A 16,777-nucleotide genomic window follows, 5' to 3' on the forward strand; every position below is an offset into this window, starting at 1 on the left:
TCTTCATACATCCATCATCCTCACTGCTCTTCACACATCCATCCTCACTGCTCTTCACACATCCATCATCCTCACTGCTCTTCACACATCCATCCTCACTGCTCGTCACACATCCATCCTCACTGCTCTTCACACATCCATCCTCACTGCTCTTCACACATCCATCCTCACTGCTCTTCACACATCCATCCTCACTGCTCTTCACACATCCATCATCCTCACTGCTCTTCACACATCCATCATCCTCACTGCTCGTCACACATCCATCATCCTCACTGCTCTTCACACATCCATCATCCTCACTGCTCTTCACACATCCATCATCCTCACTGCTCTTCACACATCCATCATCCTCACTGCTCTTCACACATCCATCATCCTCACTGCTCTTCACACATCCATCATCCTCACTGCTCGTCACACATCCATCATCCTCACTGCTCTTCACACATCCATCATCCTCACTGCTCTTCACACATCCATCATCCTCACTGCTCTTCACACATCCATCATCCTCACTGCTCTTCACACATCCATCATCCTCACTGCTCTTCACACATCCATCATCCTCACTGCTCTTCACACATCCATCATCCTCACTGCTCTTCACACATCCATCCTCACTGCTCTTCACACATCCATCATCCTCACTGCTCGTCACACATCCATCCTCACTGCTCGTCACACATCCATCCTCACTGCTCTTCACACATCCATCATCCTCACTGCTCTTCACACATCCATCATCCTCACTGCTCGTCACACATCCATCATCCTCACTGCTCTTCACACATCCATCATCCTCACTGCTCTTCACACATCCATCATCCTCACTGCTCTTCACACATCCATCCATCCTCACTGCTCTTCACACATCCATCATCCTCACTGCTCTTCACACATCCATCATCCTCACTGCTCTTCACACATCCATCCATCCTCACTGCTCTTCACACATCCATCATCCTCACTGCTCTTCACACATCCATCATCCTCACTGCTCTTCACACATCCATCATCCTCACTGCTCTTCACACATCCATCATCCTCACTGCTCTTCACACATCCATCATCCTCACTGCTCTTCACACATCCATCATCCTCACTGTTCGTCACACATACATCATCCTCACTGCTCTTCACACATCCATCATCCTCACTGCTCTTCACACATCCATCCTCACTGCTCGTCACACATCCATCATCCTCACTGCTCTTCACACATCCATCATCCTCACTGCTCTTCACACATCCATCATCCTCACTGTTCGTCACACATACATCATCCTCACTGCTCTTCACACATCCATCATCCTCAATGCTCTTCACACATCCATCATCCTCACTGCTCGTCATCCATCATCCTCACTGCTCTTCACACATCCATCCTCACTGCTCGTCACACATACATCATCCTCACTGCTCTTCACACATCCATCATCCTCACTGCTCTTCACACATCCATCCTCACTGCTCTTCACACATCCATCCTCACTGCTCGTCACACATCCATCATCCTCACTGTTCGTCACACATCCATCATCCTCACTGTTCGTCACACATCCATCATCCTCACTGCTCTTCACACATCCATCATCCTCACTGCTCGTCATCCATCATCCTCACTGCTCTTCACACATCCATCATCCTCACTGCTCTTCACACATCCATCCTCACTGCTCGTCACACATCCATCCTCACTGCTCTTCATACATCCATCATCCTCACTGCTCTTCACACATCCATCATCCTCACTGCTCGTCACACATCCATCATCCTCACTGCTCTTCACACATCCATCATCCTCACTGCTCGTCACACATCCATCATCCTCACTGCTCTTCACACATCCATCATCCTCACTGCTCTTCACACATCCATCATCCTCACTGCTCTTCACACATCCATCCTCACTGCTCTTCACACATCCATCCTCACTGCTCTTCACACATCCATCATCCTCACTGCTCGTCACACATCCATCCTCACTGCTCTTCACACATCCATCATCCTCACTGCTCTTCATACATCCATCATCCTCACTGCTCTTCACACATCCATCATCCTCACTGCTCGTCACACATCCATCATCCTCACTGCTCTTCACACATCCATCATCCTCACTGCTCTTCACACATCCATCATCCTCACTGTTCGTCACACATCCATCATCCTCACTGCTCGTCATCCATCATCCTCACTGCTCTTCACACATCCATCATCCTCACTGTTCGTCACACATCCATCATCCTCACTGCTCGTCATCCATCATCCTCACTGCTCTTCACACATCCATCATCCTCACTGCTCGTCACACATCCATCATCCTCACTGCTCTTCACACATCCATCCTCACTGCTCTTCACACATCCATCATCCTCACTGCTCTTCATACATCCATCATCCTCACTGCTCTTCACACATCCATCATCCTCACTGCTCGTCACACATCCATCATCCTCACTGCTCTTCACACATCCATCATCCTCACTGCTCTTCACACATCCATCATCCTCACTGCTCGTCACACATCCATCATCCTCACTGCTCTTCACACATCCATCATCCTCACTGCTCGTCACACATCCATCATCCTCACTGCTCTTCACACATCCATCATCCTCACTGCTCTTCACACATCCATCATCCTCACTGCTCTTCACACATCCATCCTCACTGCTCTTCACACATCCATCCTCACTGCTCTTCACACATCCATCATCCTCACTGCTCGTCACACATCCATCCTCACTGCTCTTCACACATCCATCATCCTCACTGCTCTTCATACATCCATCATCCTCACTGCTCTTCACACATCCATCATCCTCACTGCTCGTCACACATCCATCATCCTCACTGCTCTTCACACATCCATCATCCTCACTGCTCTTCACACATCCATCATCCTCACTGTTCGTCACACATCCATCATCCTCACTGCTCGTCATCCATCATCCTCACTGCTCTTCACACATCCATCATCCTCACTGTTCGTCACACATCCATCATCCTCACTGCTCGTCATCCATCATCCTCACTGCTCTTCACACATCCATCATCCTCACTGCTCGTCACACATCCATCATCCTCACTGCTCTTCACACATCCATCCTCACTGCTCTTCACACATCCATCATCCTCACTGCTCTTCATACATCCATCATCCTCACTGCTCTTCACACATCCATCATCCTCACTGCTCGTCACACATCCATCATCCTCACTGCTCTTCACACATCCATCATCCTCACTGCTCTTCACACATCCATCATCCTCACTGCTCGTCACACATCCATCATCCTCACTGCTCTTCACACATCCATCATCCTCACTGTTCGTCACACATCCATCATCCTCACTGTTCGTCACACATCCATCATCCTCACTGCTCGTCATCCATCATCCTCACTGCTCTTCACACATCCATCATCCTCACTGCTCTTCACACATCCATCATCCTCACTGCTCTTCACACATCCATCATCCTCACTGTTCGTCACACATCCAAGTTTGGGATTTTAGAAAATTTTGAAAGAACTTTGCATTCCAAGCTATTTACATCAAAAAGCAGTGATCCCCGGGAACATCACTGTAACCACCTTAGCTCACTGGGCTAAATCGCTGGCTTTTAAAGCAGACCAAGCAGGCCAGCACGGTTCGATTCCCGTACCAGCCTCCCCGTACAGGCGCCGGAATGTGGCGACTAGGGGCTTTTCACAGTAACTTCATTGAAGCCTACTCGTGACAATCAGCGATTTTCATTTTTTTTTCAGTCTGAGAAACAATTGATCATTTTGCCGTTGATGTCCTTAAGCCGACTTTTGTCCGATCTGAGACTCTTATCCCACGAGTCTCAATTTTGTTAACCAGTCTTTTATGCGGGACTGTCAATTTCTTAAAATCTACGTATAAGACATCCATTATTTTACCTTCATCAATCTTCTGTTACTAAAACGATTCAATTCGATTGATCAAGCACTATCGGTATTTTACAAATCCACGCTGCTTTCCTTAATTAATTCAAACTTCTCCAGGAGCTTTCGTCCGATATAATCTCCTCTTCACTTACCCTATGTGCTCAAAAAGTTCCCACGACATGCATCATACATACACCTTTTTGTTTCTTCATATTCTCCATCTGACATCCAACAAGCTTCAGCTCCCTGACATTCCCTCTTGATGGGATATATATAATCTCTACCTGAAGTATCTCTTCCTTGAAGATCACTCATTGTTCCGTTATAGTGTTACCTCAACATTTGATTCCATTTTATCCTGGCAAGCCTTCTTCCAGGTTAGAAGCTCTACTTTAGATTCTTTCTTGCTCTTTTCCGATACTAATACAAGCATATTGCCATAATGGTCACACTTCCCAAGTGTTGCCCCACATACACTTGGTCTACATTATTCCCCAGCACCAGATCTAGTAACACTCTCTGCTTAGTTAAATCAAGAACATAAATGGCCAAGGAAATTGTTCTGAACACATGAAGAACCCCCCCCCCCCACTTCTAACATTATCCCATTTAATATTTTGAGAAATTAAAGTCCCCAATCAATAGTAAGAATCATAGAATCACTACAGTGCAGAAGGCCATTCAGCCCATCGAGTCTGCACTGTCCCTTTGAAAGAGCACCCTACCTAGGCCCACGCCTCCCACCCTATCCCTGTAACCCAGTAAACCCACCTAACCTTTTGGACACTAGGGGCAATTTATCATGGCCAATCCACCTAACCTGCACAGCTTTGGACTGTGGGAGGAAACCAAAGCACCTGGGTCCCTGGCACTGTGATGCAGCAGTGCTAACCATTGTGCCAGCGTATCTTGCGCATCTCTGATTACTCTACAGATCAGCAAGCTAATTTGATTTTGCAATCTATAGAACTACTTACCAGCCCCTCTAAGCAAATATAATCAAGGCCAGTAATTATTTCAACGGGATAACAGAAATTCAAAGTTATCACTCATATTTGCCCTTTTTAAAAGAAAGAACAGAGTCACTCAATGCACATAACTTTATAAATCTTTGATCACTTTTTGTTGCATCAAGTTAATTTAGAGTTAGTGTGTTGCCAGGTTACAGATTTAAGCTGATTGTCAATTGTTTTTTAGGGACTAGGTACACGCATTTTATTCAGTTTCACTATCCTCCTCTTTACACACAAACCCCTAAAGAATTTCTAGTATCTTGCTCAAGAATAACATGCAGTACATAATCTTACAAGTCAGTAATATGTATTTACAATTCAATCTTACCGTATCCACCAGAGGAATTAGAGGATCCATAACCATAGTTGGCACCAGCCCCTCCTCCACCTCCACTGCCACCACCACCACCACCACCATATCCATAGTTTCCTCCACCATAGCCAGTCCCTAGGAAGGGGGGAAAAATACCACTTGTCAGAGGTGACAGCTCCCACCCTGTGTGTGACTGGTAGTCACAGTACTCCAGAGATCATTTGGTAACTTTGGTCCCAAGGCATTTGAACAGCCTTTCCCTTTGAGATCCAACAACAGAGTAGGACCGGCAATATAGTTTAAAGTCAGGATGTTGTGTGGCTTGGAGGGAGACTTGCAGATGGTGTTGTTCGCATATATATTAGCGAGTCCCCCAATTACACACACATCAATCAGGGCAGCGGAAACTAGAGCCTCAACACTCCTTTATTCTAAGACGTCTCACAACACCAGGTTAAAGTCCAACAGGTTTGTTTCAAATCACTAGTTTTCGGAGAGCAGCTCCTTCCTCAGGTGAAAGAGGTAGGTTCCAGAAACATATATTATAGACAAAGATGCAAGATGATACTTTGAATGCGAGGATTTGCAGGCAATCTCTGCAAGACGTGCCAAATCACCATTACACGCGAGAACACCACCCACCAGGTACATGGTACATACTCCTGCGACTCGGCCAATGTTATCTACCTCATATGCTGCAGGAAAGGATGTCCCGAAGCGAGACATGGCGAGACCATGCAGACGCAGCGACAACGAATGAATGGACATCGCGCAACAATTGCCAGACAAGAATGTTCCCTTCCAATCGGGGAACACTTCAGCAGTCAAGGGCATTCAGCCTCTGATCTTCGGGTAAGCGTTCTCCAAGGCGGCCTTCGGGACGCGTGACAACGCAGAATCGGTTACAAGTTCTGCACACATGAGTACGGCCTCAACAGGGACCTTGGATTCAGGTCACATTACATTCACCCCCCACCATCTGCAAAATCCTACCAACTGTCCTGGCTTGAGACAAGTCACAACTCATTAACCCGAGATTACCCGCTCTCTGGATCTGTAAAGACTTAATTACCTGCAAATGCTCGCATTCAAAGTATCGTCTTGCATCTTTGACTTTGTCTATATAAATGTTTCTGGAACCTACCTCTTCATTCACCTGAGGAAGGAGCAGTGCTCCGAAAGCTAGTGATTTGAAACAAACCTGTTGGGACTTCAACCTGGTGTTGTAAGACTTCTTACTGTGCTCACCCCAGTCCAACGACGGCACCTCCACATCAGGGCAGCACGGTAGCATGGTGGTTAGCATAAATGCTTCACAGCTCCAGGGTCCCAGGTTCGATTCCCGGCTGGGTCATTGTCTGTGTGGAGTCTGCACGTCCTCCCCGTGTGTGCGTGGGTTTCCTCCGGGTGCTCCGGTTTCCTCCCACAGTCCAAAGATGTGCGGGTTAGGTGGATTGGCCATGCTAAATTGCCCGTAGTGTCCTAAAAAGTAAGGTTATGGGGGGGTTGTTGGGTTACGGGGATAGGGTGGATACGTGGGTTTGAGTAGGGTGATCATGGCTCGGCACAACATCGAGGGCCGAAGGGCCTGTTCTGTGCTGTACTGTTCTATGTTCTATGACTCCTTCATTCTAACAGACTACATTCAACGGTCAGACCATCAGAACTGAAAGTTTAAAAAAATAAAGAGTACCCAATTCAATTTTTCTAATTAAGGGGCAATTTAGCTTGGCCAATCCACCTACCCTGTACATCTTTTAGTTGAATACTAGACCAGGGATGTACTTTTGAGGCTGTATAAGGCTCTTGTCAGACCCCATTTAGAGTATTGTGAGCAGTTTTGGGCCCCATGTCTAAGGATGGATGTGCTGGCCTTGGAAAGGGTCCAGAGGAGGTTCACGGAATGAAGAACTTGTTGTATGAGGAACGTTTGAGGACTCAGGGATTGTACTCGTTGGCGTTGAGAAGGATGAGGGGGGGAATCTTATTGAAACGTACAAGATACTGCGAGGCCTGGATAGAGTGGACGTGGAGAGGATGTTTCCACTTGTAGGAAAAACTAGAACCAAAGAGCACAATCTCAGATTAAAGTGTCGATCCTTTAAAACAGAGATGAGGAGGAATTTCTTCACCCAGAGGGTGGTGAATCTGTGGAACTCTGCCGCAGAAGGCTGTGGAGGCCAAATCATCGAGTGTCTTTAAGGCAGAGATAGATATGTTTTTGATTAATAAGGAGATTAGGGGTTATGGGGAGAAGGCAGGAGAATGGGAATGAGAAAATATCAGCCATGATTGAATAGTGGAGCAGACGCGATGGGCCAAGTGGCCTAATTCTGCTCCTATATCTTATGGTCTTATGGTGGGGATGAAACCCACACAAGCAGAGGGAGAATGTACAAACTCTACACGGAAAGTGACCCAGAGCGAGGATCGAACCTGGGACCTCGGCGGCGTGATAACCACTGTGTCACCATGCTGCCCAGTCAGAACTGAAAGTTATTTAAAAATCCAGATCAGAGGCCAACATTATCATTTTTATAAACATTTCACTTGGAGTAGGAAACCTAGTGTGATTCTACCGCCACACCCAGCATGGAGCCTGACGCAACGGGTGAATCGCGGAAGGAGCCCAAATCAGGCTTTGCGCTGGGCCTGAAACCTGGCTTGAGTTATCCGACTCGCGATGGTCAGTGCGATCTGGATCACGGCCATATTTAAACAAGCAATTAGGCTCATTTAAATATGTCCAGGCATCTTGACACTCCATTCGCCTGGCGCCCAGGAGTCACCGGCCGCAACCATGAGGCCTCAACCAGCCGTTGATTAGTACTGGTCTCCACAAGTGGAAACAGGTCATAACAGCCACTCAGGGGTCTCAAAGACCATTGGAGCCCCCCCTCACCAGTGGTTGGGGACAGGTTAGTACCAACGTTGCAATGGCAAGGGTCGAGGTTGGACGGGGGCCATGCCCATGAGAGGCGAATGGGGGTGGGGGGCAGAAAATGGCAACCTCACATTGGGAGGGGGGGATGGGAATGCCCATGTCTGCGGAGGGTGAGGGGGGCGGGGAGATTGCCCATGGATAGGGCTGTGGGGTGAAGGGGGGGTGGGGGGGTAAAGTGAGTAAGACACAGTAGTACATAACTCAGCATACACCTTTATACTTGGATTGCTCACTAAACAAGAACAACAGGATCGATAGCAAACAAACATAAACCTGAGTAAGAGACACAACACCTCTGGGTGTCACCGAGAATAGTGACTGGCGCACTGAGCATGATGGGACATAAACTAACTAGACTGAACTACATTCCTAGGAAGGACAGACACATACAGAATGCAGGCTGGTCAGCTCAGCAAGAATATTCCTTATCCTCAGCTCCAAACAGCCCGGGCTAATTAGACAATGGCACAAGTCAGAAACAGTAGGAAGGTGAGTTGTTTGTGTAAGGCATCAAGGACGATGGACAAGAGGGGCTTGACAAACACCAGCTGGCCATGGAATACCAAGATGCACAAGAGTTAATTTTACAGGTCAATGTAGGTAACCTGTAGCTAATGATTGGATTATGTGCAACTGAGGGGAGTGGAAGTCATTTTTGCAAATGAATAATAATGAACACACAAACAATGTACAGTTAGAGAGATTTGGAAACTGCCCCGAATCACACTCCCTCGTACATTGAACAAGTTTGGAGAATAAAATCGTCTTTACAGAGGAGTTGCTGTCTCTACGAGTCTTTGTATGAGCTAACCCAGTTTAATACTTAGCCTCTGAAAAACGCTTCAACGTGAGGGACCCTTAATAGCTCACTTACAGATCAGGGTTGCCTTTCAAAATGGCACCCTAATCTCCGAGGAGCCAGTCTCGCTGGCAAGTTCAGTTACACTGCTGAAAATCTTTGTAAGTGTGGATTAGACAGGGGAGAAACTCCCCAAGGCACAAAAAAATCGACAAAGTGTGGCTGAATACTGTTCTGGATCTCACTCAAAAAGTCGGCAGGAAATGCTCCGCCAAACTCGCCCAAAATAACATTTTTGTTCTCTAGTTGGCATGGAACTGCCATCTAAAGAATACCACAAGTTGCTTGCTGTAGGAAGAGTTCATTATATCAATAGGGCACATTCAAAAAGGCATGTGGAGACAAACAATGTTAGCTGGGGTACATATCCATGCACACTACGATGCAATGTGACATAGTCTCAGGGTTTATCACAGAATGTTTGGCAGCACAAGATGCAATGTACACACCAACTTAATGAACAGAAAAGGGTAAATCAAAAGTCCTTACCAGAAGACAAGTAGCCAGAATTGTTGGATGCGTTGAAGCCACCTCTGCCAGCTCTGCCACGCCCTCGCCCTCTACCTCTCTGAACAGGAGGACCTGCAGGAGGACCTGTCGGGAGCACTCCCATCCCCATACCACCACTAAATCCCATGTTGTGCTGCTGTGGCTGTTAAGAAAGATACATGTGTTACTTTGAATCTCAGCACTGGGTTTTATTAATTTGATAAGCCCAGCCAACACAATTCAATCTCCTTCCTGTAACTATGAGCTTGAAGTTGCATGAAAAAAGAAATGGTTGTGTTTAGATCAGATCAGATGCTCCTGGTTGCAGAAGCTAGGTCCAATGTATCTGTACTTTAGTTTGGTTTCACAAAGCTCAGTCCAGACACACTGGTGCCCGACAGTTCGACCAAAACCTTTTTTTTTTTTTTGCTGAGGCTCCTTGAAAAGCTAACTGACTCAAAAGAGATGACATCAAACTGCAGAATGGCCAATTAACATTTCTTTGAAATTCATATCTAAATCTAATCAAAACTGATCGCTTGGTTCAGACAGTCTTTTGTTGGTAATTATGCTCCACAAGCAGCAACTCTAATCAGAGCTTTCTGCTCTCTTCCTGTTCTGTGATCCTTTATCCACCTATTGCATGGTCTCGTTTCAACCACTCACTCTGGACTTGAAGTTTCTCCTACCCTCTGCCTTCCATCTCTTACATTTAATCTTATATCCCTTTGTCCGAGGCTCCTTAACCTCTGGAAGAAGTCTATTATTGTCTGTTCCCCTCATTTTATGACTGTTAACACTAAAACACCAGTCTTCAAGTCTTTGAATTTAAATTTCATCATGGGACCTAAATATGCAAGGATATGTCCTATCGAAAGGACAGGCAGAAAAAAAATATGGGCAGATGGTGCAGGGCTGCTCAGTTAGTAAGGAATGAAATTAAATAAATAGCAAGAAGCGATATAGGATCGGGAGGCATAGAGTCTGTGCGGGTAGAGTTGAGGAATCACAAAGGCAAAAAGACCCCGGCGAAAGTTGTGTCCAGGCCCCTAGCAGTAGTCAGGATGTGGGGCAGAAAATAAATCAGGAGATAGAAAAGGCATGTAAAAAAGGCAATATTACAATAATCATGGGGGACTTCAATATGCAGGTGGACTGGGAAAATCAGGTTGGCAGCAGTTCCCAAGAAAAAAAAAAAAAGGAATTTGTGGAAAGTCTAAGATTTTGTTTGGAGCAGCTTGTGACAGAGCCTACTAGGGAACAGGCAATTCTGGATTTGGTGATGTATACTGAAGCAGACTTGATTAGGGAACTTAAGGTGAAGAAACCATTGGGGAGCAGTGACCACAATATGATAGAATTTACCCTGCAGCCTGAGAGGGAGAAGCTGCAATCAGATGTAATGGTATTACAAGGTAACTACTGTAGGGAAATAGTTAAAATCCAAGTTTTAAAAATCTTGTAACTGCAGTTGAACTACAAGTTGTTCAGTAGTTTTTGACGTGTACCAAATAGAATTTTGCAATAAAATTCAGTCTCTCACTACCACTGGACCTTCAACTCTTATTCAAAAAATAAGAGATCCTACACTACAAAGACATGAGGGAGGAGCTGGATTCAGATGTAACGGTAACAATTAAATAAAGGTAACCACAAAGACATGAGGGAGGAACTGGCCAGAGCTGATTGGAGAAGGAGCCTAGCAGGGAAGGCAGTGGAACAGCAATGGCAGGAGTTTTTGAAGGTTATTCAGGAGGCACAACAGAAATTCATCCCAAGGATAAGGAAACATGCTAAGGGGAGGACAAGGCATCCATGGCTGAAGAGGGAAGTCAAGGACAGCATAAAAGCAAAAGGAAAAGCATACAAAGTGGCAAGGATTAGTGGGAAGCCTTTAAAAGCAAGCAGAGGACAACTAAAAAAAGCAATAAGGGGGAGAAGATGAGTGTGAGCTCGCTAGTAATATGAAAGAAGATTGAAGAGTCCTTTTCGACAAATAAAAAGGTAAGAGGCAAGGATAAACATCGGACCATTAGAAAATGAGGCTGGAGAAGTAGTAATAGGAAACAAAGAAATGGCAGAGGAACTGAATAGTTACTTTGCATCAGTCTTCACGGTGGACAACACCAGTGCGATGCCAGAGCTCTAGGAGGTAGAGGTGAGTGCAGTGGCCATTGCTAAGAAGGTGCTGTGGAATCCGAAAGGTCTGAAGGTGGATAAATCACCTGGACCGGATGGACTACACCCCAGGGTTCTGAAGGAGATAGCTGAGATTATGTAGACCCTGGAATCACTGGAGGCATGGAAGGTCCCAGCGGACGGGAAAATGGCTAATGCATCCTGTTTAAAATGGGAGGGAGGTGGAAGACGGGAAATTATAGTCTGGTTAGCCTGACTACAGTTCATCTTGGTACGATTTTAAAGTCCATTATTAAGGATTGCGGAGTATTTGGTAAAATAAGGCCGAGCCAGTACGGCTTCGTCAAGGGGACGTCATGCCTGACAAATTTGTTCAAACTCTTTGGGGAGGAACTAGTAAGTGAAGGATTCGGATTTTGGGGTTTCCACAATTTTGGACTGTTCCTCCATTTTGTGATGGTCATAACAGATCAGATTGTCTGTTAATTCAGCTGAACTTCATTTTGGACAAAAGATGCAAACCAGACATAACCTAAAGAGGCTGGCCCCTCGTATCTGCTATGCTCACTCCCAGGAGTAGCTCATGACCAAATTACATTGGTTCCTGCTCATTAGAATTCATAGCATTTTGGACACTAAGGGCAATTTCTCATGGCGAATCCACCTAACCTGCACATCTTTGGACTGTGGGAGGAAACCAGAGTACCCGGAGGAAATCCACGCACACACGTGGAGGATGTGCAGACTCCACACAGACAGTGACCCAAGTCGAAATCGAACTTTAGACCCTGGAGCTGTGAAGCAATTGTGCTATCCACAATGCTACCGTGCTGCCCTTAAGAAGAAGTTAACCTACACTCCATTATTCTACCCCATTCCATGTACCTATCCAATAGCCGTTTGAAGGTCCCTAACGTTTCCAACTCAACTACTTCCACAGGCAGTGCATTCCATGCCCCCCCTACTCTCTGGGTAAAGAACCTACCTCTGACATCCCCTCTATATCTTCCACCATTTATCTTAAATTTATGTCCCCTTGTAATGGTGTGTTTAACCCGGGGAAAAAGTCTCTGACTGTCTACTCTATCTATTCCCCTGATCATCTTATAAACCTCTATCAAGTCGCCCCTCATCCTTCTCCGTTCTAATGAGAAAAGGCCGAGCACCCTCAACCTTTCCTCGTATGACCTACTCTCCAGGTCATTTTCTGCCCCACATCCTGACTACTGCTAGGGGCCTGGACACAACTTTCGCCGGGGTCTTTTTTGCCTTTGTGATTCCTCAACTCTACCCGCACAGATTCTATGCCTCCCGATCCTATATCGCTTCTTGCTATTGATTTCATTCCTTACTAACTGGGCAGCCCTGCACCATCTGCCCATTTTTTTTTCTGCCTGTCCTTTCGAAAACAGGTGTTGTTCTATATGTCTTTAGAAGTAACATATGGAGAGCTGACAGAAACTTCATTCGCTTCTGCCTCAGCAACATCTGTCCGATTGGCCACCGGAGAAAACTTAAGAGGCAACAGACAGGGCCTCCACTGGAGATCAGATGAGGGCAAGATCTTTTAAAGCTGAGGAGGAATTTCTTCAGCCAGCGCGTGGTGAATCTGTGGAACTCTTTGCCGCAGAAGGCTGTGGAGGCCAAATCACTGAGTGTCTTTAAGACAGAGATAGATAGGTTCTTGATTAATAAGGGGATCAGGGGCTTTGGGGAAAACAGCAGGAGAATGGGGATGAGAAAAATATCAGCCATGATTGAATGGCAGAGCAGACTCGATGGGCCGAGTGGCTTAATTCTGCTCCTGTAACTTATGGTCTTATAGAGCACGGTACCATGAACCCTTACAAAAGCCATTGTACGGATATGATAATGAACAGAGCTTGGTGCATTTACATGCTCTCCTCTGGTCCAGTAGCCTAAGCTCAGATGAGCAACAAAACTATTATCCAAATAAAAATGCAAACACTTGTAGGAGAGACAATGTTAGAACACATCCATTAAAAAAAATTTTTTTTTTAGATTACCCAATTATTTTTTCCAATTAAGGGGCAATTTTAGTGTGGCCAATCCACCTACTCCGCACATTTTTGGGTTGTGGGGGCGAAACCCACGCAGACACGGGGAGAATGTGCAAACTCCACACGGACAGTGACCCAGAGCCAGGATCGAACCTGGGACCTCAGCGCCGTGAGGCAGCTTTGCTAACCACTAGGCCTGTTAGAACACATCCATGATGGCACAGACTATATAGTGCATCTTGGAAGGGTCAAGTTTACACTGCCAGCCTTTTCTCAGTCCAGACTTGTATACAGTAAACGCAGAGCCCTAAAGAGGACTTACCTGAACAATTCTCTTTTTCTTTACTTCCACAGGAGGTTGGTGGGGGAATAGTTTTTCCAGAGCAGCCAGTGCAGCATGCGCTTTAGCTACTTTCTTATTGGAGCCTGACCCAGTGAATTTCTGCCCATCAACTTCAACCTGAGGAAAATAAAATCTTGCTTTATTTCAGAAGTAAGCCAGATTTAAAAGATCCTCAGCAACATTTGACACACTCCAAAAGAGCAATATGGCCCTCAAAGCCAATCCATACCTCCATAACAAACCGTTTGTCATGGCTACCACCAGTCTCGGATATTAATTCGTACTTCAGTCCCCTTCGCTTCTCATTCAGCTCCATAACTGGATTTTTCCCCTGTTTGGTTAAAATTGGACCTTGCTGCCGTGTATTCTGAATGGAATAAACAGGAATCGGCTCAGTCAACTTAATCATCACTGTACAAATTAGCGAATTCACTGCCCAAAGTGATCCCTATCACTACTGAAAACCGTATTGCAAGGAGGTTTTATTCAAACTGCCAACTGAAAGCTCTTGCCAGACAGGGTACAGTACCTCAGCCTCTGGAGTTACAGCTACTGCCTTTACAGTCACTGCTGCAGGAGCTGGAGCAACGGGCTTGGGTTCTATCTTAATGACAACTTCTTCAACTTTCTCAGCTTCCACTCCAGTTGGGAGTCCCTTATCCTGCAAAACCTGCCAGAAAAAAAGAGTTAGTTTATAGTTCTGAACGAAAAAAATGGCAAGCATTATCTCACGCAATTGTACTTTTTGCCAAAACAAGAACAGCACATTTATTTGACCCATAGAAGGGTCATTTGGATTCTCCCTCCACAGATGCTGCCCAGACCGGCTTAGTTTATCCAGTATTTCCTGCTTTCATTTCAGATCTCCTGCATTCGCATTTTTGTATTCAACAGCTTTAATCGATCAAATGTCCCGTAGCAGATTCTGCTCACCAGTAAGGCAGAAACAAATTGGCAGCTGTGGTGAGACAATCTTTTAGAGATATCAATTTAGCACATTGAGACATTGCTATCGTCTGACTACAGTTGGAACTCAATATTAATGCAATCTCAAATTGATTTTTTAAATGGTTTAAAGATCTCAATTCAGTTGCAAGATGCATTTCACCCGTCACTACCTGGAGGACTAATTCTGGATTGCATTGTGAATCATGTGGCCAGATACAAATAATGAAACATTCTAGTTGACTTCACAAACAGTGACTTGAATTTGAGTTGAAATGCTCATAAACGTGGCCTGGAATCTTTATCAAAAACCCAGGCATTCGATGTAAATTGAAGAACCAATTATACAACATATTTAATAGAGAAACGTTTTGACGTGCTCTGCAGAACACAGAGGAACAAAGGAGTCTTTCTGGAGGAAAGTTCCCAGTAGGCTTTTTAAAAAAGTAGAAAAGAGCTAAGTGTTGAAGGTGTTGTAGCAAGGAAATGACAGGAGTACAATTGTGGCATCTAAAGGCTCCGCTACTGATCTGCTGAGGGCGAAGGACAAAGAGGTAGCAGTGGCTGGGGCAAACAAGTATTTACAGTATACGATCCTTGCCCTATATAAAATATAAAAGTAACATACCTTAACCGCAACATGGAGCTTGGCAGTTTTTTTCGATGGCCCCGATGCTTCATAGCTCTTTCCATCGACTTCCACAGACATAGTGAATACAGGGGCATGGACAGGACCAGTCTGGGATATTAATTTGTATTGAAGACCAGGTCTCAGTTGGTTTAGTCTCATCAATGCATTCATTGCTTGGGCAGGTTCCACCTTTTCCTCTGCTGCTGTCGGTCACAAACAAAGTTTCAGACGTAATCCAAAGTTTATAGACAAATCGAACATCCCTTTTAAAAATGGTTCTTGCGGGTAACGCTCTTAGATTTACCTTCCTCCATAAACGACTCTTAAGCTTGGTCTATGCCAAGCTGGCTGAACTTGGTCAGTGTGTCATTGGGGACGTTACAATTTACCAAAGCAACTCGTTGGCTTATGAACAGAAGTGTTCCTGTTAAAGACCAGTATCCAATGCCCAAACCTGAACAATGCGGGTGGATATCAGCTAAAGGCAGTCTCAGGGCTTGGCTGCAGTGACCCCATTCTAAGAAAATAGCCTGAAGGCACCAATCCGGCTTACAGGTTAGCATAAATGCTTCACAGCTCCAGGGTCACAGGTTCGATTCCCGGCTGGGTCACTGTCTGTGTGGAGTCTGCACGTCCTCCCCGTGTCTGCGTGGGCTTCCTCCGGGTGCTCTGGTTTCCTCCCACAGTCCAAAGATGTGCGGGTTAGGTGAATTGGCCATGCTAAATTGCCCGTAGTGTCCTAAAAAGTAAGGTTAAGGGGGGGTTGTTGGGTTACGGGTATAGGGTGGATACGTGGGTTTGAGTAGGGTGATCATGGCTCGGCACAACATCGAGGGCCGAAGGGCCTGTTCTGTGCTGTACTGTTCTATGTTCTAAAACCATTCTTGTAAATCTCTTCTGTACTCCCTTGATGCCTTCACATCCAGAACTAGATGCAATACTCCAACTGAGGTCCAACTAGTATCTCATAAAAGCTCAACATAACCTCCTTGCTTTGTGCCCCCATTAATAAGGTTTAATATCTGCTTTCTCAACCTGCCCTACCACCTTTAATATTCTGTGCACACCCAGATCCCTCTGCTCCTACACCACTAAGAGTATTGGATCCTTTGTTTCCGTCTCCCTATGCTCTGCCTACCAAAATGTTTCACCTCATTCTG

The 16,777-nt window shown here is 45.6% G+C and overlaps 1 protein-coding gene across 6 annotated transcripts in view; it reads right to left on the reverse strand.

Moving 5' to 3' along the window:
• Positions 1-16,777, reverse strand: part of LOC119957148 (interleukin enhancer-binding factor 3-like) — a 72,558-nt gene that overhangs the window by 15,576 nt on the left and 40,205 nt on the right. For 5 of the 6 annotated variants that reach the window (XM_038784917.1, XM_038784916.1, XM_038784914.1 and 2 more), the window contains 6 exons: positions 15,615-15,820; positions 14,571-14,711; positions 14,271-14,408; positions 14,021-14,158; positions 9,539-9,701; positions 5,262-5,381 (listed from right to left, as the gene is read on the reverse strand). In XM_038784917.1, the coding sequence (XP_038640845.1) occupies positions 5,262-5,381; positions 9,539-9,701; positions 14,021-14,158; positions 14,271-14,408; positions 14,571-14,711; positions 15,615-15,820 (906 nt within the window). The remainder of the gene's footprint in view (positions 1-5,261; positions 5,382-9,538; positions 9,702-14,020; positions 14,159-14,270; positions 14,409-14,570; positions 14,712-15,614; positions 15,821-16,777) is intronic. The other variant, XM_038784915.1, reaches the window with a different exon arrangement.

Source organism: Scyliorhinus canicula, chromosome 25 (genome assembly GCF_902713615.1).
Source record: "Scyliorhinus canicula chromosome 25, sScyCan1.1, whole genome shotgun sequence".
Taxonomy (NCBI): domain Eukaryota; kingdom Metazoa; phylum Chordata; class Chondrichthyes; order Carcharhiniformes; family Scyliorhinidae; genus Scyliorhinus; species Scyliorhinus canicula.